The sequence below is a fragment of the Oncorhynchus keta genome, chromosome 1 (genome assembly GCF_023373465.1).
Source record: "Oncorhynchus keta strain PuntledgeMale-10-30-2019 chromosome 1, Oket_V2, whole genome shotgun sequence".
NCBI classification, from domain to species: Eukaryota; Metazoa; Chordata; class Actinopteri; order Salmoniformes; family Salmonidae; genus Oncorhynchus; species Oncorhynchus keta.
The window spans coordinates 87,328,604-87,351,665 of NC_068421.1; the positions used below are offsets into that span (position 1 = coordinate 87,328,604).

Here is a 23,062-nt window from a genome sequence, read left to right on the forward strand (position 1 = left end):
TGAACATACAAAGACCATGTTAGGATTACGGACTAACATTTTCGGCTTGAACAAATCTTGTGTCGCAATTCTGACATACAATAATACCTTTCAGAGTTTTGACAGTATCATCTCACCAAAATAAATATGTACACCAAACGGCCTGTGAGGAGCGCTACCCGAATAAGCATAACACAGTATTAAAGAAAACTGAAGTCAGGGATACCGTGAAGAGATATCCTGCAGGTTTTCAAAAAGTCTCTATTAAGTCTAGATAGCACGAGCTGTATTAAGTCTACAGCAGTGAAGTTTCAGTCCGCTAGGTGTATCTCCACAGCATGGACATATCTCTGGGTGACGTGGACATCCCCATGCATGCACCTTATCAAAATATGACTCATTCAATATTGCACCATCCCATTCTCTATGTATGACCACTGGAGTCTTTGCCACTCAAAATATTTTTATATAGAATATATGTATATTTATTTCATCACTCAAAATCTTGCCAATGGATATTCTGTAGGGGCCTCTCATTCCTCCTTCTATTCTGGTTAGAGCTAGTTTGCGCTGTTCTGTGAAGGGAGTAGTACACGAGATCTTCAGTTTCTTGGCAATTTCTTGCATGGAATAGCCTTCATTTCTCAGAACAAAAATAGACTGACAGCTGATGATCGTTACCTCTAATTGGGGATCATACTTAGTGTCCTTTTTCCCACCTGCGATGTGGGATATTGTTTCGTATGAGTGCCTATGTGTGCTACGTGTTTCACGCTGCGCCTTGGTCTAATTATTCATACAACGGTCGTGACAAAAGTAGAAGAAGATTTTTCAATCAAGAGCTTCTCTTGCAGAGCTAATTCTTTGATTAGGTGAAAGTCCAGCTGAAAGTCTTTGGGTTGCCCTGTACCAATACTTTTCCAGACTTATATAGTTTTATATTAGCTGACTCATATTCCTCGTTGTCTAGTATCCTGAGTTTCCACCCCTCGGTAACCCCCCTTCTTAACAGAGGGGTAGTGTGCTAATATAGCACTGTGCCCTGCCAGGGGATGGTCTGTGTGGAAGATGAGGTTGCTGATGTTCCCATTTTTATAATAGTTAGCAAAAAGTGTCATTTGGTTTTTCATAAGGAACTTAATTTTGTGATCTTTTCGTGTCTTATCATTCTTTACATACACAGGGTACTGTATTTTAATTACCTCTGAACAGCGGGAGGCAGCTTTTTAGGCCTCTCCTTCTGGTTGGAGTACACTGTGCGACTCTCCTGCTATTGTTGGGCTAAAAGGCTTTGACACCACTCACTTGACACGTCAGTGCTAATTGAAGTTGTATCAAGCTTGGCAGCCTTAACTTATTTGGCATTCAGGCCTTAAAAGTAACGTAATATATTTTTCTTCTTGGCTTTTGGAAATAAAATATAGCTTCAGACTAAACATGACTCACTCAGTTGTTTTCAGGTTTGTGTTTTTCAGAGAATTTGCTGTATAGTTTTGGAATAATAATAATTCCGTAATTCCATCCAAAATCAGGTTGTAGGTTTTGAGTTTTGATTTGGAGTGAAGGTTATGTTGTACAGGGCAGCATCCTGTATATGTCCCTGAACAAAAAAATCCACGTTTATCTAACTCTAAATCTATATATTTTTTAAGAACATGCTGAAAAATGCTCATGATCTCTCTCTCTATACCTCTCTCTCTCTAACGGCAGCGTAGCCCAGCGGCAGCGTAGCCTAGTGGTTAGAGCGTTGGACTAGTAACTGGAAGGTTGTGAGTTCAAACCCCCGAGCTGACAAGGTACAAATCTGTCATTCTGCCCCTGAACAGGCAGTTAATCCACTGTTCCCAGGCTGTCATTGAAAATAAGAATATGTTCTTAACTGACTTGCCTGGTTAATTAAAGGTAAAATAAAAAATAAAACTCTATGTTTAACTACCTGCCTATTTAACTCAGCAGGTGGCACCAGAGCATAGGAATAGATTAGTTAGGTAGTATCGAAAGCAGTATAGCAAAGGTTTATACGAGTTAAACAGACCCAGTGTGTAAAGTACTTAAGTACTAATTAAGTAGTTTTTTGGGGTATCTGTACTTTAATTTATTTTTAACATTTTTGACAACTTTTACTTCACTACATTCCTAAAGAAAATGATGTACTTTTTACTCCATACATTTTCCCTGATACTGTTTGTAAATTAATGTCAGAGTGTTATAGTGTACTGCTGGCTATCCGTAAAATAGAAACAAGAAAATTGTGCTGTCTGGTTTGCATAATATAAGGAATTTGAAGTTATTAATACTTTTACTTTTGATACTTAAGTACATTTTAGCAATTACATTTACCTGTGATACTTAAGTATATTTAAAACCAAATAATTTTACAATTTTGCTCACAAGTCATTTTCTATTAAGGTATATTTACTTTTACTACAGTATGACTTTTGCCTTATTTTTCCCCCACTGAATAGGCCTTCATTGTAAATAATAATTGATTGACCTGCCTGGTAAAATAAAAAAATGAATGTATGTGCAGTGCATCTACTGAAACATATGTTTGGTAATGAGACCATGTATTTCTAAACCACTGTAGTGTTTTCTTTTAGAACAAATGAACTGCTATCATATGTTCACTTTAATGGATTAGAGTTGAATACAAGATACATGTACTTCCTCCATTGATAGAGAGCATGGTTTACTTCAGGAAGCTGAGGATCTAAACAGATTACATAGTACAGCTGTTTGCTGTGTGACTCACCACACTCACTACTCGTAAAAGGCTATGGCGGAAGTATTTACTTTACCGAACATGCTTTGCTGGTCACGGGGTGGTGACTGCCTGCAAGTCGACTATGGTGGTCCCCCATATAGGATAACAGAGCAACTCTGTGCAGCATACACTCCATGATGTCAGGACAGCGTCAGATGTTTTGCAGGAAATAAAGAGACAAAGTTTCCCATTTCCAGCTGATTTTTAAAATCTTTGTCATCATGAACCCCACAGATGGTCTTTGTTAAAAGAACAAAGGGTACATATTCCCAAAAATTGCACATTAAAAAGATTCCTGACTCATAATAAACTTCACTTACTAGTAGAGCCTGGATATCAAAATACTACACCCCTTGGTGTGGCACTCATCTAGAATGGACACACCCTAATATTAGTGGGAATTAAGAGTAACATTTCTAATGGGCCGTGTCTAGACTGTTGGCCTTTTATCTCTTGTTGAAGAGAAAAGATAACGCAAACATTATTTCCCACTGGGTCAGACATGATGGACCTCACCACTGGGTCAGACATGATGGACCTCACCACTGGGTCAGACATGATGGACCTCACCACTGGGTCAGACATGATGGACCTCACCACTGTAGGATTACTCACTGTTTTGGGTGTGTGTGTCTGACTGTGTTGGGTGTGTGTGTGTGACTGTGTTGGGTGCATGTGACTGTGTTGGGTGTGTGTGTGGGTGTGTGTGTGACTGTGTTGTGTGTGTGTGTGTGTGACTGTGTTGGGTGTGTGAGTGTGTTGGGTGTGTGACTCTGTTGGGTGTATGTGTGTGACTGCCCTGTGTGTGTGTGTGTGTGTGTGTGTGTGTGTGTGTGTGTGTGTGTGTGTGTGTGTGTGTGTGTGTGTGTGTGTGTGTGTGTGTGTGTGTGTGTGTGTGTGTGTGTGTGTGTGTGTGTGTGACTGTGTTGGGAGTGTGTGGTGGAAGAAAATGGAATCTGACAAACTGGACTAGAATAGTACTGTGTGGTGTAGGAGAAAGTGTGAGTATAATAAAGAGACAGGACGGACCTGACTAACCTGTTATGTACCACACAGTCTGACTGACCTGTTATGTACCACACAGTCTGACTGACCTGTTATGTACCACACAGTCTGACTGACCTGGTATGCACCACACAGTCTGACTGACCTGGTATGTACCACACAGTCTGACTGACCTGGTATGTACCGCACAGTCTGACTGACCTGGTATGTACCACACAGTCTGACTGACCTGTTATGTACAGCGCAGTCTGACTGACCTGGTATGTACCGCACAGTCTGACTGGCATGCTATGTACCACACAGTCTGACTGACCTGTTATGTACAGTGCAGTCTGACTGACCTGGTATGTACCACACAGTCTGACTGACCTGTTATGTACCACACAGTCTGACTGACCTGTTATGTACCACACATTCTGACTGACCTGTTATGTACCACACCGTCTGACTGACCTGCTATGTACCACACAGTCTGACTGACCTGCTATGTACCACACAGTCTGACTGGCCTGATATGTACCACACATTCAGACTGGCATGTTATGTACCACACCGTCTGACTGACCTGCTATGTACCACACAGTCTGACTGGCCTGATATGTACCACACATTCTGACTGGCATGTTATGTACCACATACGCCCGGATTGACCAGTTATGTACCACACATTCTGAATGATCTGACATGTACCACACACAGTCTGAATGATCTGACATGTACCACACAGTCTGACTGACCTGATATGTACCACACACAGTCTGATTGACCTGATGTGTACCACACAGTCTGATTTATCTGATATGTACCGCACACAGTCTGATTGACCTGATGTGAACCATACCGTCTGACTGACATGATATGTACCACATACAGTCTGACTGGCCTGATATGTACCACACATTCTGACTGGCATGTTATGTACCACACCGTCTGACTGACCTGCTATGTACCACACAGCCTGACTGGCCTGATATGTACCACACATTCTGACTGGCATGTTATGTACCACATACACCCAGATTGACCAGTTATGTACCACACATTCTGAATGATCTGACATGTACCACACACAGTCTGAATGATCTGACATGTACCACACACAGTCTGAATGATCTGACATGTACCACACAGTCTGACTGACCTGATATGTACCACACACAGTCTGATTGACCTGATGTGTACCACACAGTCTGATTTACCTGATATGTACTGCACACAGTCTGATTGACCTGATGTGAACCATACCGTCTGACTGACATGATATGTACCACATACAGTCTGATTTACCTGATATGTACCACACACTCTGATTTACCTGTTATGTACCACATAATCTGACTGGTCTGACATGTACCACACATAGTCTGATTTACCTGATATGTACCACATGCTGTCTGATTGACCTGTTATGTACCAGTCTGATTGATCTGATATGTACTACATACAGTCTGATTGACCTGATATGCACCACAGTCTGATTGACCTGATATGTACCACATAGTCTGGCTGACCTGTTATGTACCACATCATCTGACTGGTCTGACATGTACCACACATAGTCTGATTTACCTGTTATGTATCCACACACAGTCTGATTTACCTGATATGTATCACACGCAGTCTGATTTACCTGATATGTACCAAACAGTCTGATTGATCTGATATGTACCACATACAGTCTGATTGACCTGATATGCACCACACATTCTGATTGACCTGATATGCACCACACAGTCTGATTTACCTGATATGTACCATATACAGTGATTGACCTGATATGTACCACACATTACGATTGACCTGTTATGTACCACACACAGTCTGATTGACCTGATATGTACCAGACAGTCTGATTGACCTGATATGTACCACACCGTTTGATGCCAGCAAGTGTGCATAGGTTATAGTGTATATTTATTTCATAGTAAATCTAACATAGGTTATAGTAAATTGTTCTCCATAATGATATTTGTTCTATAGTTGATACACAGCACACTGTATGATGGTAGAGGCCCGTGTGAGTCTGGTTGCGTGCGTTCCTCCAGAGCAGCCCCGTCTTGGTTACTGTGGTGCACCACAGCCTGTCTGTCTGTGTGCGGTGAGAGTGACTCAGCACATCAAGAAGAAAACATGCAGGCACATACATGACCCTTACGTGTGGTGTGTGAGAATAACATAATAACACGCCAACATGGAAATCATTCTCACCTCACATACATTAAGAAAGACAGGCAGACAGCACTCTAGGGCAACAAGGCTTTTGAGTGTAGCCTTCAAAGGCCTTGAAGGTTTCTGAATGTCTGTCTGTCTGCCAGGCATGGCTGTGCTGAGCAACTAGACTACAGTAAACGGAGCACGTTAAAGTCGATCCAGAGGGCGTTAGGCGAATGGTTTTCATGCCAGAGAGGAGGCACCCTCAGACGCGCACCGCAGCAAACTATCCTAAGCACATAATTAGTACTCTCACATGATGGGAATATTACTTTTGCATGATGATTTAATTGGAAAATGTAATGATTTACTGTGCGATGTGCTTCAACAGGTCTCTAACCAGCCTGTGGGTGGCGACGGTTATGTTCTGTAGCTGGAGGAAGATTCTGCTAAGAAACTGCATGGGCTTCATGTTATGAAGGTTTCAGGTGGATTATTTCACTGTGGCCACATTGTCCTTGTTGTGATGGGGTTTCTCATAGTAGCAGACCTATGAAAAAGATCACAGCCAGATCTAGGTAATATAGGCCTGGCCAAGGCATTTCCTTTCGTAAGGCTAAAATATGTTTTCCAGTCCAGTGAAAGTTACAGTGTGTGTTAAACCTCTGATTTCCGGGGTCTACATGGTCTTGAATTCAAGCATCAAATTGCCATTTCTATAGTGGTAACGTTGCATGAGATGAATAGTGTTGGCAAGTACTTGTACAACCTGAAGTTGTTCCCCTTTCCTAGCCACAATAACACCTATAGTGGGTGTTGGATTACTGAGAAAGAAGACAACCTGGACTTTTATTAAATTACATGTATGTTGTACATAAACATGGTGTATGTTATTGGGTAAAATAATAAAAAGGACAAGGTAAGAAAAGCAGAAGTGTATGACTACACTACTTGGGTCCTCTCAGTTTGAAATCCTTTTAACACTTTATTTCCCATAATTGTAAAAATTGCACAAAAAAAAACAAAAAACAAAACAATAAGACTATTTACTGTAGTCCTTGACAGCTTTACATGGAACAGACACATATGTCCTACTCTCCATGTACTCCTTCTACCTAAGAGAATAAAATGCATTGAATAAAAAGATGCCACACAGGTGTCCTGAAAAGATCAAGCGGTATGACTGTCATTGCTTGTGCGACGTTGCACAAAGTCCAGTATGAAATGCAATTCAGTCTGAAAATAGCCAACAACAATATGACAATCTCTGGGAGACCTAAAGCAGTGGTGGCTGCTGAGGGGAGGACGGCTCTTAATAATGGATAGAACCAAGCAAATGGAATGGCATCAAACACATGGAAACCATGGAAACCATGTGTTTGATGTATTTGATATCGTTCCACTCCAGCCATTATCACGAGCCTGTCCTCCCCAATTAAGGTGCCACCAACCTCCTGTGACCTAAAAGTAATAAACAATAAGGTTAAAGCGTCAAAGAATGCAGAAATATTAATTTGCACAAAAGAAAATACACAGTAAAAACACACAAAGCAACAAGCTAGAAATAATTGAAGAAAATCACCTGTTTGTTTTACATAACATTGTTTTAAAAACTAGGCTGAAATGTGAGCTCAGGCAGACCATGGTCAGCAGACAGGGTTTTCTGTTCTGTGTAAAATTCCACAGCACACTGGATACCCTTTGACCCCTGCAAGTGTAGGTGTAGTATGTCAGATACTTCTCTTCAGACTCTGCTGCAGGTGTAGGTGTAGTGTTTGAAATTCCATTGTGTGCCGACAAGAGCCGTGAAGCCATCACACCACACCCTCTCCAGGGTTACACCCCACCCCTCTCACCCCACCTCAGCACAGACCATATCTGCGGGGTAGAGTATGGGAAGATGGTGGGGGTGAGGAGGGGTCACAGTGGGAGGAAACTACTCTGCCCCAAACAAAAAACTTGGTCCGAGTATGTAAGGGGAAGCCTGAAATAACACAGTCAGGAAAATAAACACACTAACGTGAGAGAGGACTATAAAGGAGGCAGACAGAATGGCCGTTTCTATGGTGTTGAGTGTTGTTTGTTGTTGGAGCCACTCCCTGCGTTGAATAAACATAATTGAGATGTTTGAGGAATCCAGACGGTTGCACTTGGCGGTGTTTTAGTAGTTGGCATCGAACACAACCTGATGGTTTAAGGACGCCTCTTCTTCTATGGTTTCCATGGTTTCCTGTGAGATCACTTGTTTAGATCAGTAACAACTGTTTACAACTATACTGTAGGAAAACCCTGCTACATTAAAAACACATAATACATACATGAGTAGCACTTATAAAAATGGAAAGTAAATTAAGGAGCCTTGAGTTTAGTTTACTGCTATTTTAACATCTCTTCAGACTTTATATCACTCAACTTTAGGGTCCATAACAAGTCTTTGTCATGTTGTTCAGTGATATCCACCACAGGTTTCCATGGTTTACACCAAACCCTCTTCATTCACATTAGATGGACAAAACAAACCAACAAAGTTTCCCTAATGAAAAATGTAAAAATATAGGAAAATCTCCACTCTCCAATGCCAGTTTCGTCTGATAGCTTGACCTTGCTCTTCCCGGCATTCCGGCTCTCACTTCCGGGGTTTCTCCCGCTTCAGGAACATTTTGTTCTGGATCTCGTTGAGTGAGAGGGACACGGAGCAGCGGGATGGATTCTCCTTCCTGTACACGATGCTCTCCTTAATGGCCTCTTTTATCACCTGGTCAAGAGAGAGGTGGATGGAGGAGGTGAAATGGATAAAACACTGTATTAACCTACACAAGTGGTTAGTCAATTGACCGTTAACAAGAAATCATAATTCATTGAAATGTGGTTAGAGGTTAGATACATATCAATCAGCATAGGCCTACACAGATGTTGGAAGTTCCATGCCCGGGGGACCCCTAGTTACTGACGGATAATTGAGCAAACATTGATGTTTCTGGAATGTTTTACATACATTACATCTGCCTGGCTGAACTGACATTTACGTTGTTGGAACGTTGTTTTACATACATTAGTTCTGGCTAACCGAACTGACCTCTTTGTTGAGGGTGGTTTGAGCAGGAATCAGGAGCAGGAATCAGTATCTACCTACATACAGTACATCTGTCATATTGAGAAACCCCTTTAGTCATTGGCATATTAGTTCTGACCGACTGAACTGACCTTTTGATTCGTGGGATCTTTTTTTAGACAGTGCATAAGAGCCAGAACAACTGAATGTCAAATTGACCTTGATGTTGTAAAACACACCAACCCCATAGAAAACTAGTATGGCTCCAGCATTCAAATGGACCTTGATGTTGTAAAACACACCAACCCCATAGAAAACTAGTATGGCTCCAGCATTCAAATGGACCTTGATGTTGTAAAACACACCAACCCCATAGAAAACTAGTATGGCTCCAGCATTCAAATGGACCTTGATGTTGTAAAACACACCAACCCCATAGAAAACTAGTATGGCTCCAGCATTCAAATGGACCTTGATGTTGTAAAACACACCAACCCCATAGAAAACTAGTATGGCTCCAGCATTCAAATGGACCTTGATGTTGTAAAACACACCAACCCCATAGAAAACTAGTATGGCTCCAGCATTCAAATGGACCTTGATGTTGTAAAACACACCAACCCCATAGAAAACTAGTATGGCTCCAGCATTCAAATGGACCTTGATGTTGTAAAACACACCAACCCCATAGAAAACTAGTATGGCTCCAGCATTCAAATGGACCTTGATGTTGTAAAACACACCAACCCCATAGAAAACTAGTATGGCTCCAGCATTCAAATGGACCTTGATGTTGTAAAACACACCAACCCCATAGAAAACTAGTATGGCTCCAGCATTCAAATGGACCTTGATGTTGTAAAACACACCAACCCCAGAGAAAACTAGTATGGCTCCAGCATTCAAACGGACCTTAATGTTGTAAAACACACCAACCCCATAGAAAACTAGTATGGCTCCAGCATTCAAATGGACCTTGATGTTGTAAAACACACCAACCCCATAGAAAACTAGTATGGCTCCAGCATTCAAATGGACCTTGATGTTGTAAAACACACCAACCCCATAGAAAACTAGTATGGCTCCAGCATTCAAATGGACCTTGATGTTGTAAAACACACCAACCCCAGAGAAAACTAGTATGGCTCCAGCATTCAAATGGACCTTGATGTTGTAAAACACACCAACCCCAGAGAAAACTAGTATGGCTCCAGCATTCAAATGGACCTTGATGTTGTAAAACACACCAACCCCAGAGAAAACTAGTATGGCTCCAGCATTCAAATGGACCTTGATGTTGTAAAACACACCAACCCCAGAGAAAACTAGTATGGCTCCAGCATTCAAATGGACCTTGATGTTTGAGCATTGCATATCGACATACCCCTTTTTAGAGCTCCTAATCGATGTAACTCTTCCAAAGACTGTCCGACCTTCTAACACATTTAGAAATGGATGTACAGGAGGAGCCAGTGGTGATGCAGTTGAAGGTTGAACGTACCTCGATGTTGTTGAGCGTGTTGAACTCCATGAGGTCGTGGAGCTGTGTGAAGGCCTGGTTGGAGTACTGGAAGTTGAACGTGGAGTACGGACTCTCAGGGTCGTCGAATATGTCAAAGTCAGCCATCTCCTTCTCCTTTTCCGTCTCCCGAGGAACCCCTTCAAACACACAGCAACAGGATGATATGTACTTCAGAAAGTATCAACACCCCTTGACCTTTTCCACATTTTATTGTGTTACAGCCTGCATTTAAAATGGATTAAATTGAGATGTTGTGTCACTGTCCTCCACATAACACCCAATAATGTCAAAGTGGAATTAGGCATTTTTTTTTACAAATTAATAAAAAATGTAAAGCTGAAATGTCTTTAGTCAATAAGTATTCAATCCCTTTGTTATGGCAAACCTAAATAAGTTAAGGAGTAAAAATGTGCTTAAAAAGTCATGGACTCACAGATAAGTGTTTTTAACATTATTTTTTTATGACTACCTCATCTTTGTACTCCACACATAAAATGATCTGTAAGGTCCCTCAGTCGAGCAGTGAATTTCAAACACATGTTCAACCACAAAGACCAGGATGGTTTTTCCAAGGACTCACAAAGAAGGGCACGTATTGGTAGATGGGTAAACAAAAGGAGACTTTCAAAATCCCTCTGAGCCTGGTGAAGTTATTCATTACACTTTGGATGGTGTATCAATACAGCCAGTCACTACAAAGACACAGGTGTCCTTCATAACTCAGTAGCCGGAGAGGAAGGAAACCACTCAGGGATTTCATCATGAGGCCAATGGTGACTTTAAAACAGTTACAGAATTGAATGGCCGTGATAGGAGAAAACTGAGGATGGAGCAACAACATTGTAGTTACTCTCCAATAATAAGTTAAATGACAGAGTGAAATGAAGAAAGCATGTACAGAATAAAAATATTCCAAAACATGCATCCTGTTTGCAATAAGGCACTAAAGTTAAACTACAAAAAATGTGGAAAATAAATTAACTTCATGTCCTGAATACAAAGCGTTGTGTTTGGGGCAAACCCAACAACACATCACTGAGTACTACGCTTCATATTTTCAAGCATGGTGGTGGCTGCATAATGTTATGGGTCATCGGCAAAGACATACATTTTTTAGGATAAAAAGAAACAGAATAGAGCTAAGCACTGGCAAAATAATTGAGGAAAACCTGGTTCTGTGTACTTTCTAACAGACACTGGGGGACGAATTCACTTTTCAGCACGACAATAGCCTAAAACACTGGAGTTGCTTATCAAGACGACATTGATTGTTCCTGAGTGGCTTAGTTCCAGTTTTGACTTAAATCGTCTCGAAAATCTATGGCAAGACTTGCTGTCTAGCACAATCAACAACCAACTTGACAGAGCTTGGAGAATTTAAATTTAAAAGAATAATGTGCAAATATTGTATAATCGAGGTGTACAAAGCTTTTAGAGACTTCCCAAGAATCACTGTCAAAGGTGACACTGTCATGTATTGACTCAAGAGGTTAAATACTTATGTAATCAAGATATAGTAGTGTTTTATTTTTTATATATTATTTTACAAATGTTAGAATTTTTCTTCCATTTTGATATTACAGACCCAAATATTATTATTTGTGTAGATCGTTGACAAAAAAACAACAACCTATTAAATCCATTTGAATCCCATCTTGTAACACTTTTTATTTTGTTGAAAAAGTCAAGAGGTGTGAATACTTTCTGAAGGCACTATATGTCCTTCAGGATGATAGTGACTATGACTAACTAATAATTGGTCATATACCATTCTCTCCTTGTGTGACAGTGATAGCTAATACTAGCCTGTATCATATGACTCATTCAGAACTATGGATGTTTCAGCCCAAGCTCCAGGGTGATGGTGAGCTGTCAACCCGTTTTAACAAACGATGGCTAGTCATTTTATTTACATGGCAATTTCTCCTCCACTCGGGGCAATACGAGTGCCTGTTAACATCTTATAACTATAACAGTATCTCTTAAACCGTGAGTTATGGCTCTGAATGTCGTGGGTTCAATCCCAGTGCTGGGCACTTGTTAGTTAAAAAAAAAAAAAAAAATTTGTCTTTTTTTAACCCTAATCCAAACCTTAAAGGAATCATTCACTTAGTTTTAATGTTATATAGTTTTTGAGACATGTTCTATCAATTCAAGCAGGCAGAAATACAGCTAGTATGGAGAGGTTTGCATCATGTATCTATTCTGCCTGCTTGAATGGCAATAGCTCAGATACACATGAAAATATGACTCCGGGAATCCATAGAACATTCCTAAGAGATGCACAAAAAACAATATAAGATACAAAATGGTTGACTCTTTCCTTCTAACAACTCGGAATGAATGCCTTAACTTAACCCTTGAGGTTAGCTTCGGTTTGACTGTTGAGTTAGAGCTGGAACGATAAACTGCAAATGATCGACACCGACCATACCAATCACTTATCGCAGGCATTTTGCTGATATTGTTCATTGTGATAAGTAGCCTGTACATGAGAAATGTGAAGTTTGAAATGAAATAAGTTTGCTAATACGGGTGATTGTTAATTGGACAATTGATGGCTATAACCATAGCACTTTACAACCATAGTATTTAGTACTTTAGTACTTTAAAGGTTATAAAAATAAACAAAACTGTGGTGCACATTAATGTTATAAATGTATCGTTCTACTTATCGTTATAACATATATTCAGGCAATTTATAAAGATATGGGTTTTTGTCGCCCAGCTCCATGTTGAGCACTGAGCAGTTTGACTGACGGTAGAGCTTAGATACCCGACCCGAGCCCGACGGGCCCCGACATTATACATCAGGGCCGGGTATGGCCTGTTTTTCCATCAATAACTAGGGTACGGGCAAGGCTCGAGTATCCCTAAATCGATCACTAACATTTTTAAGCTGAGACATTTGCTTGTGCTCTGCTGCGCAATACAGCCATATCTGACATATTGAACAAAGATCATAACATGGTGTCTGTCAGAAGTTCTTCAATCTCAGATATATTTCACAGAAAATAATAATGTTCCTCGAGTTCTGTCAGAGTTTAGTGGTAAAAAGTAGCTAACCACTAACTGCTTTCTCATGTCTCATCATTGAGCAGAGCAGCCCAAGTGGAGCCGTTGCTTTGGATACTCACAGACCCAGAGCCACCATGAGCAGCGTGCAGGGAGCGAGTGACAGAGCCGTTGTTTTGGATACTCACAGACCCAGAACCACCGTGAGCAGCGTGCAGGGAGCGAGTGACAGAGCCGTTGTTTTGGATACTCACAGACCCAGAGCCACCATGAGCAGCGTGCAGGGAGCGAGTGACAGAGCCGTTGTTTTGGATACTCACAGACCCAGAGCCACCATGAGTAGCGTGCAGGGAGCGAGTGACAGAGCCGTTGTTTTGGATACTCACAGACCCAGAGCCACCATGAGCAGGGTGCAGGGAGCGAGTGACAGAGCCGTTGCTTTGGATACTCACAGACCCAGAGCCACCATGAGTAGCGTGCAGGGAGCGAGTGACAGAGCCGTTGTTTTGGATACTCACAGACCCAGAACCACCATGAGCAGCGTGCAGGGAGCGAGTGACAGAGCCGTTGTTTTGGATACTCACAGACCCAGAACCACCATGAGCAGCGTGCAGGGAGCGAGTGACAGAGCCGTTGTTTTGGATACTCACAGACCCAGAACCACCATGAGCAGCGTGCAGGGAGCGAGTGACAGAGCCGTTGTTTTGGATACTCACAGACCCAGAACCACCATGAGCAGCGTGCAGGGAGCGAGTGACAGAGCCGTTGTTTTGGATACTCACAGACCCAGAACCACCGTGAGCAGCGTGCAGGGAGCGAGTGACAGAGCCGTTGTTTTGGATACTCACAGACCCAGAGCCACCATGAGCAGCGTGCAGGGAGCGAGTGACAGAGCCGTTGTTTTGGATACTCACAGACCCAGAGCCACCATGAGTAGCGTGCAGGGAGCGAGTGACAGAGCCGTTGTTTTGGATACTCACAGACCCAGAACCACCATGAGCAGCGTGCAGGGAGCGAGTGACAGACACAGAGAGGAGCAGCTAATGGATTTATTAACAGAGGGAGTTATTTCTGATTTTGGGTTTCGGGCAGGGTCGGGCCTTTAAATTTGCCAGAAGCAATCGGGCATGGGTAGGGCTTAAAATTCATGCCCATGCAGGGCTCTGACTGAGGACGTGGACTAGACAAAACGGCCACACACTACGTAATCTGTTGCCTGCAGGTACGGCAACTATTTCCGTCTGCCTTACAAGGTTGGGTTGGGTTGTTAAAACATGTCTTCTCATGTATTTCCTAATTCCATGAATGAATGATCACTAAATGATGGCACACTTGTCACCCACCGACTCTACAGGGGAATACCAGACCAGTGATGTGACCTACTCTCTCTCCTACACAACACAAATACAGCAGAGGATGTGTACATGTGTGTGTTCCTCATTCGTGAGGCCCTAAAACACTATAACTCAGTGTGTGAGCAGAGGAGAGAGGCCTGGCCTGTGTCTGTGTGTCCCTGTCTTCCTATGGCAAATGATGTATACCCTGTTTACACACACTTCACTCCCAGCATAGCAAGAGATTCCCAACATAGCACCTGATCATAGATCTTCTCCTTATGACTCACCCCCCCAGGCATCTTGTAAAATACCAATCCCACACACAACCATCTTTTCTAGCATAAACCTTCAACTTCCTTAGGAGCATATTCCCTATGAGCGTACTCTTATGTATGGAATACACTACCGATCAAAAGTTAGAAATGTCCTTGTTTTTGAAAGAAAAGCACATTTTTTTGTCCATTAAAATAACATCAAATTGATCAGAAATACAGTGTAGACATTGTTAATGTTGTAAATAACTATTGTCGCTGGAAATGATTTTGAATGGAATATCCACATAAGAGTACAGAGGCCCATTATCAGCAACCGTCACTCCTGTGTTCCAAAAGCACGTTGTGTTAGCTAATCCAAGTTTATAATTTTAAAAGGTTAATTGATCATTAGAAAACCCTTTTGCAATTATGTTTGCACAGCTGAAAACTGTTGTGCTCATTAAAGAAGCAATAAAACGGGGCCTTCTTTAGACTAGTTGAGTATCTGGAGCATCAGCATTTGTGGGTTTGATTACAAGGCTATTCCATGTGAGAAATTGCCAAGAAATTGAAGATCTTGTATAACGCTGTGTACTACTCCCATCACAGAACAGAGGAAAATGGCTTTAACCAGAATAGAAAGAGGAGTGGGAGGCCCCGGTGCACAACTGAGCAAGAGGACAAGTACATTAGAGTGTCTAGTTTGAGAAACAGGCGCCTCACAAGTCACAACTGGCAGCTTCATTAAATAGTACCAGCAAAACACCAGTCTCAACGTCAACAGTGAAGAGGTGACTCCAGGATGCTGGCCTTCTAGGCAGAGTTCCTCTGTCCAGTGTCTGAGTTATTTTGCCCATCTTAATCTTTTCTTTTTAATGGCCAGTCTGAGATATGGCTTTTTCTTTGCAACTCTGCCTAGAAGGGCAGCATCCCGGAGTCACCTCTTCACTTTGCACACATTTCGAAAAATCTGTTATTGCTTTGTCATTATGGGGTATTGTGATGTCATTATGGGGTATTGTGATGTCATTATGGGGTATTGTGATGTCATTATGGGGTATTGTGATGTCATTATGGAGTATTGTGATGTCATTATGGGGTATTGTGTGTAGATTGATGAGTAAAAAAACTATTTAATCCATTTCAGAATAAGGCTGTAATGTAATTTTTTTTTGAAAAGGTCAAGGGGTCTGAATACTTTCCGAATGCACTGTATTATATTATGTTATTGCTTGTTAGGACACCTACATGAGTGTCAAAACCCACATTTATTCAAATGTGTTTTTTCCCTGCCAAGAAGTTTATTTTTGTTTGGTAGTTTGTTTCTTAAGTCCTTTGTTGTTGTTGTTGTTATGAATTATGTATATATTATGTTAAATATCTAGCAGAAAATAGACTTCATGACACTGTCATGAAGCATTATGACCATCCTGTCACAATGGACTAAGTAAATATACTTTATGACATTGTCATGAAGCATTATGACATCACAATAATATAAGTCAGATAGGCCTAGTCATAAAGAGGGTGTCTTGTCCTGAAATCTTTTTCTGCATTCACCCCAGTCATCAGCAACAGAACATTAAATTAAAGTTTTAATAAATGTACAGTATGTTAGGGCTGTCTCCGACTACATTTTTTCCATATATAGACACATCTGTGTTTTTATCAAATCAACTATATGCACTGAGCTTGTCTGATGCTTTAAGCAAATTTTTGATGAAATAATTAAGACACACACATGACTAGAGGACCGCAATTGACTTTATTGTGCTGGGCCTGGCTCAGACTTGCTGCACTGTGTTAAAAAAAAAGACTCTCCTCCCTGCTGCAGCGACCACCACAGAACATCAACATGTTTATCACGCTGTACGTGTTGCTGAAGCTGCAACATATTCACAGCCATTTCTGACTGAAAAGTTCTGTTACCGAAATCCATCATTTGTTAAGAAAAACATTCTCTATTCCCTCAACCTTTGCTCTCTTCATGTGACACATATATGCTTTACATGCACGTGACCAATAGGGCCTGACATATAGCATATCATTATCACATCAATAAACTGGTTATAAACTTGATAAACTGGTTATAAACTTGATAAACTGGTTATAAACTCGTGGGCTCCCGAGTGGTGCAGTGGTCTAAGGCACTATGTCACTACAGACACCCTGGTTTGAATCCAGGCTGTATCACAACCGGCTGCGATTGGGAGTCCCATAGGGCGACACACAATTGGCCCAGCGTCGTCCGGGTTTGGCCGGGGTCGGCCGTCATTGTAAATAAGATTTTGTTCTTAACTGACTTGCCTAGTTAAATAAAGGTTCAATAAAAAAAATCAACTCACAATGTAACACATGACATAAAAATGGATGCACACGACGTGACAAATAAACTTGAAACAGGGGAACGTTTACTGGTTGCACAGGAGGTAAAGGGGAAGTCAGATGTGTGGAATTAATTTGACTAGTTGTGGAAAATACTGGAGATCAAGAAAAATAAGGTAAGGAGCCAGCACTGCGTACATATTATGTGCCAAACAGCTGTTGTTACATTACAACCATTTTTCTGACCATTTGGAACAACGTAAACAACACCAAATAAATTGTAGGAGAGAGTATGTCGTAACGTTTATTTTTCTTTTTTTTTGTAAAGCCTCTATTACATCAAAGTCTAAAAACAGCCGCATTAATACGTTAATGAAATTTCCCGAAATGGAACAGTTTAGGCCTATTTATTGTTTATGCTAATTATTAAATGGTTGCATTTGTTATTTTATTTTAAAACTAAAATGCTTGATTGCATTTCACGTCATGAATAACTTGTAAGCTGTGTGATGACATGAACAAATAAATGATTGATTGATACAGTAGCCTATATAAGTATTGAAATATAGGCCTAACTAAGTTACGGTTTTAAGACTAAACCGGATGCTCTCTTTGGCCTACAGCTCAATGGTGGTTATACAAGGCTGCTACACTAACCCTACTAATGATAATGATATTACTTATTATTATAATGATGATCATAATAATAGTAATAATAACAATAAGAAGGAGATCAAGGAAAAAGGAGGGTTATTATTATAGTTATAAATTATTATTTGGAAGAGCATTAAACACATTATAAATATTACCAGAGAAGCTCGTCTAACAAAATAAGTGTAAAGCCTGTAAAGCCTTTATTACAGCATAGCAAAGATTAAAAACAGCAAGAGGCTTGGTGCTCACGGAATCATTAGACTACCAACCAAACAGTAAAACAGGCAACAGAAGCAGGATCTGTCTTATTTCTGTAGATATGGAAGATTAATAAAGCTAGGCACATTTAACAGTTAGGCTGTTGATTATAGACCTATTTAAGTTGGGGTTTCCTCTCTCCTCACTTTTCTTAGACGATTAAGGCAAGGGCTGTTTTCTCATCTCCTAACTCAAACTGCTGCCTCCACCACATTGTTCTCAACACCATGCTGATTAACTTTACTATTATGCACATAGCAACAAGCGCCAAATCAACAGAGCACTGATGTGTTTCAGAACCGCGGACAGCGACCATTTGTTATGAAAAACTGTATTTGTATTGCACCATTGTACATAATATAAGTCTTAGACTGATGGACTGTACCATCCCCACGGCCTCCACAATGGATCAGTCCACTCAACCAGGCACCAATCAGACAGGTGTCTTATACACCATGATTTTTGTTCTTTTTTTCTCTCTTGTAAACCAGACTACTGCTCGACTAAAGAAATCTAATATATTTCACATACACAACCTATACAGACATGCATATGGTATACACAAGAGTTGTGGACTCGAATAATAGTGACTTGGTCCTACCTCAGGTATACAGTACACATACAGTACTTACCAGGGGCTTTGAATGTCCTGAAGTTGATGTTGACCAGGACAAAATGGATGACAGTGGGGCAGTTCCGTTCCCCCTTTTTTGGCTTGAAGACGTAGCACTCTTTCAGGCCCTCACGGTCAAACACTTTAGGGTCGATCTTAGGGAACGGCAGTTTGTTCATCCGGGCCCACTTCTCAGCCAGCAGAAGCTCCTACATACCAAACACAAGTCAAAAAGCTAGCCTCTTGATTACTATTGCATAGTTCAATTCTTAAAACTTTTATCCTAACACATTAATAATCACGCAGAAATTGCGCACAAAAAAATGACAATGATAAAATGAAATAAACACATAAACATTTTAAAACCAGGAAGTACTGGCAGGTGGCGCTTGTCATCACAATGACCTTGAAGGGCGGGCTGGAGTCGCTGGGGCGAGCTGAGAAGTCGAAGGAGATGATGAGGTCGACGCCACGCTGCGGCCGCAGGATGAGGGGGTACGGGAGGTTATAGGTCAAACCACTGTCTACTATATGGATCTTCTTACTCTTCACGTCCAAGGGCTCGTAGATATCAGCAAACTCATCGGGGTCTGAGAACGTTATGGAATACGATGCAGAATAAATACAGAATGTGTTAAGGTAGAGATGCGTAAGGGAATTTGTGTGGATGGGTATGTTTGTGTGTGTGGATGGGTATGTGTGTGTGTGTGTGTGTGTGTGTGTGTGTGTGTGTGTGTGTGTGTGTGTGTGTGTGTGTGTGTGTGTGTGTGTGTGTGTGTGTATGGTCATACTATAGCGGTTTCCATTTGTACACAGTCTGGCATTTAGTAACGCTATTATACTGTAACTGTACTGTAATTGAGGCAGTTTTATTATGCACTCAGACTTAAATAAAATCACCACCATAACCTTCCAATAACTCCACTGTAACTCTACTGAATAGTACACAGCTCCAACAAGAGCTCTATTGCCAAGTTCTACTGGATCTAGAATCTGCTTGATTTAGACTCTAACAACAGTCAAACAGGTACAGTGGGGCAAAAAAGTATTTAGTCAGCCCCCAATTGTGCAAATTTTCCCACTTAAAAAGATGAGAGAGGCCTGTAATTTTCATCATAGGTACACTTCAACTATGACAGACAAAATGAGGGGGGAAAATCCAGAAAATCACATTGTATGATTTTTTATGAATTCATTTGCAAATGATGGTGGAAAATAAGTATTTGGTCACCTACAAACAAGCAAGATTTCTGGCTCTCACAGACCTGTAACTTCTTATTTAAGAGGCTCCTCTGTCCTCCACTCGTTACCTGTATTAATGGCACCTGTTTGAACTTGTTATTAGTATAAAAGACACCTGTCCACAACCTCAAACAGTCACACTCTAAACTCCACTATGGCCAAGACCAAAGAGCTGTCAAAGGACACCAGAAACAGAATTGTAGACCTGCACCAGGCTGGGAAGACTGAATCTGCAATAGGTAAGCAGCTTGGTTTGAAGAAATCAACTGTGGGAGCAATTATTAGGAAATGGAAGACATACAAGACGACTGATAATCTCCCTCGATCTGGGGCTCCACGCAAGATCTCACCCCGTGGGGTCAAAATGATCACAAGAACGGTGAGCAAAAATCCCAGAACCACACGGGGGGACCTAGTGAATGACCTGCAGAGAGCTGGGACCAAACTAACAAAGCCTACCATCAGTAACACACTATGCCGCCAGGGACTCAAGTCCTGCAGTGCCAGACGTGTCCCCCTGCTTAAGCCAGTGCATGTCCAGGCCCGTCTGAAGTTTGCTAGAGAGCATTTGGATGATCCAGAAGAAGATAGGGAGAATGTCATATGGTCAGATGAAACCAAAATATAACTTTTTGGTAAAAACTCAACTCGTCGTGTTTGGAGGACAAAGAATGCTGAGTTGCATCCAAATAACACCATACCTACTGTGGGGGGTGGAAACATCATGCTTTGGGGCTGTTTTTCTGCAAAGGGACCAGGACGACTGATCCGTGGAAAGGAAAGAATGAATGGGGCCATGTATCATGAGATTTTGAGTGAAAACCTCCTTCCATCAGCAAGGGCATTGAAGATGAAACGTGGCTGGGTCTTTCCCAAACACACCACCCGGGCAACGAAGGAGTGGCTTCGTAAGAAGCATTTCAAGGTCCTGGAGTGGCCTAGCCAGTCTCCAGATCTCAACCCCATAGAAAATCTTTGGAGGGAGTTGAAAGTCCGTGTTGCCCAGCAACAGCCCCAAAACATCACTGCTCTAGAGGAGATCTGCATGGAGGAATGGGCCAAAATACCAGCAACAGTGTGTGAAAACATTGTGAAGACTTACAGAAAACGTTTGACCTCTGTCATTGCCAACAAAGGGTATATAACAAAGTATTGAGATAAACTTTTGTTATTGACCAATTCATTAAAAAGCCTGCAATGTGATTTTCTGGATTTTTTTTCTCTCATTTTGTCTGTCATAGTTGAAGTGTACCTGTGATGAAAATTACAGGCCTCTCTCATCTTTTTAAGTGGGAGAACTTGCACAATTGGTGGCTGACTATATACTTTTTTGCCCCACTGTATATCTGGAATATAGAATCTAGAATGTGTTACATCCAGAACTCCTGGATCGGCAGATTTGACATCTGACCTGTGACAGCGTCCACCTCATCCTCGACGGAGGCGCAGGAGTTCTGGTACATGAAGTCTCCGAAGGTGGAGAAGGGCATGTTGGTGTTGAGGTTGAGGCCCAGCATGAAGTTATGGACCTTCCCCGCCCGCCCCTCCCGTGTGTTGAACAGGGAGGAGTCGCTGAAGAGGGAGGTGATCATTCGCTGGACCCAGCTGTTCTGGGCGGTGCGGTGGTACTCATCATCCGGGTTCTCACTGCCTCCTGGAAAGGAGAGAGGTATTGAAATCAGAAAAGATGCAAGGGAGAGAGAAGGGGACAATGTTGATAAAGAGAGGCACATGGGATGTACTTGTAGGCGTACAGGATATTTGGTAGCTAGAGGTGCTTGATAGTCCTTGATCTGAAGTGCACACCTGTAGATCTTGACTTTTCTCCCTGGCACTTACAGTTGAAGTCGGAGGTTTACATACACTTAGGTTGGGTTGGAGTCATTAAAACAAGGTTTTTCAACCACTCCACAAATTTCTTGTTAACAAACTATAGTTTTGGCAAGTCGGTTAGGACATCTACTTTGTGCATGACACAAGTCATTTTTTCAACAATTGTTTACAGACAGATTATTTCACTTATAATTCACTGCATCGCAATTCCAGTGGGTCAGAAGTTTACATACAATAAGTTGACTGTGCCTTTACTTGGAAAATTCCCCAAAATTATGTCATGGCTTTAGAAGCTTCTGATAGGCTAATTGACATAATTTGAGTCAATTGGAGGTGTACCTGTGGATGTATTTCAAGGCCTACCTAAAAACTCAGTGCCTCTTTTCTTGACATCATGGGAAAATCAAAAGAAATCAGCCAAGACCTCAGAAAAAAAATTGGAGGCCTCCACAAGTCTGGGTCATCCGTGTGATTTCCAAACGCCTGAAGGTACCACGTTCATCTGTACAAACAATAGTACGCAAGTATAAACACCATGGGACCACGCAGCCGTCATACCGCTCAGGAAGGAGACGCGTTCCGTCTCCTAGAGATTAATGTACTTTTGTGCGAAAAGTGCAAATCAATCCCAGAACAACAGCAAAGGACCTTGTGAAGATACTGGAGGAAACAGGTACAAAAGTACCTATATCCACATTAAAAAATGTTGAAAATCAACATAACCTGAAAGGCCGCTCAGCAAGGAAGAAGCCACTACAAAGCCAGTCTATGGTTTGCAACTGCACATGGGGACATAGATCGTACTTTTTGGAGAAATGTCCTCTGGTCTGATGAAACAAAAATAGAACTGTTTGGCCATAATGCCCATCGTTATGTTTGGAGGAAAAAGGGGGAGACTTGCAAGCCAAATAACACCACCCCAACCATGAAGCACAGGGTGGCAGCATCATGTTGTGGGGGTGCTTTGCTGCAGGAGGGACTGGTTCACTTCACAAAATAGATGGTTTCATCAGGAAGGAAAATTACGTGGATATATTGAAGCATCAACTCAAGACATC

At 41.6% G+C, this 23,062-nt stretch overlaps 2 protein-coding genes across 14 annotated transcripts in view; both read right to left on the reverse strand.

The window, feature by feature from the left end:
• Window positions 1-6,871: 6,871 nt before the first annotated feature.
• The window catches only part of pla2g4ab (phospholipase A2, group IVAb (cytosolic, calcium-dependent)), a 62,365-nt gene continuing 46,174 nt past the window's right edge, over window positions 6,872-23,062 (reverse strand). For both annotated transcript variants that reach the window (XM_052463820.1, XM_052463822.1), the window contains exons 14-18: window positions 21,583-21,825; window positions 19,335-19,519; window positions 18,949-19,138; window positions 10,453-10,610; window positions 6,872-8,654 (exon numbers count right to left, since the gene is read on the reverse strand). In XM_052463820.1, the coding sequence (XP_052319780.1) occupies window positions 8,526-8,654; window positions 10,453-10,610; window positions 18,949-19,138; window positions 19,335-19,519; window positions 21,583-21,825 (905 nt within the window). In that variant the 3' untranslated portion in view covers window positions 6,872-8,525. The remainder of the gene's footprint in view (window positions 8,655-10,452; window positions 10,611-18,948; window positions 19,139-19,334; window positions 19,520-21,582; window positions 21,826-23,062) is intronic.
• Window positions 8,661-10,445, reverse strand: LOC127907633 (uncharacterized). 12 transcript variants are annotated; one of them, XR_008065242.1, is made up of 3 exons: window positions 10,242-10,445; window positions 9,927-9,989; window positions 8,661-9,800 (listed from the first exon to the last, which is right to left on the reverse strand). XR_008065242.1 is itself a non-coding variant. In XM_052463853.1 (3 exons), the coding sequence occupies exons 1-3, from the start codon at window positions 10,323-10,325 to the stop codon at window positions 9,069-9,071; spliced, it is 942 nt and encodes a 313-aa protein (XP_052319813.1). In that variant the 5' UTR covers window positions 10,326-10,445; the 3' UTR covers window positions 8,661-9,068. The 12 variants fall into 12 exon arrangements, 7 of the variants coding, with proteins under 7 accessions (XP_052319813.1, XP_052319803.1, XP_052319796.1 ...); XM_052463853.1 differs by having other exon boundaries at window positions 8,661-9,863; XM_052463843.1 differs by having other exon boundaries at window positions 10,179-10,445.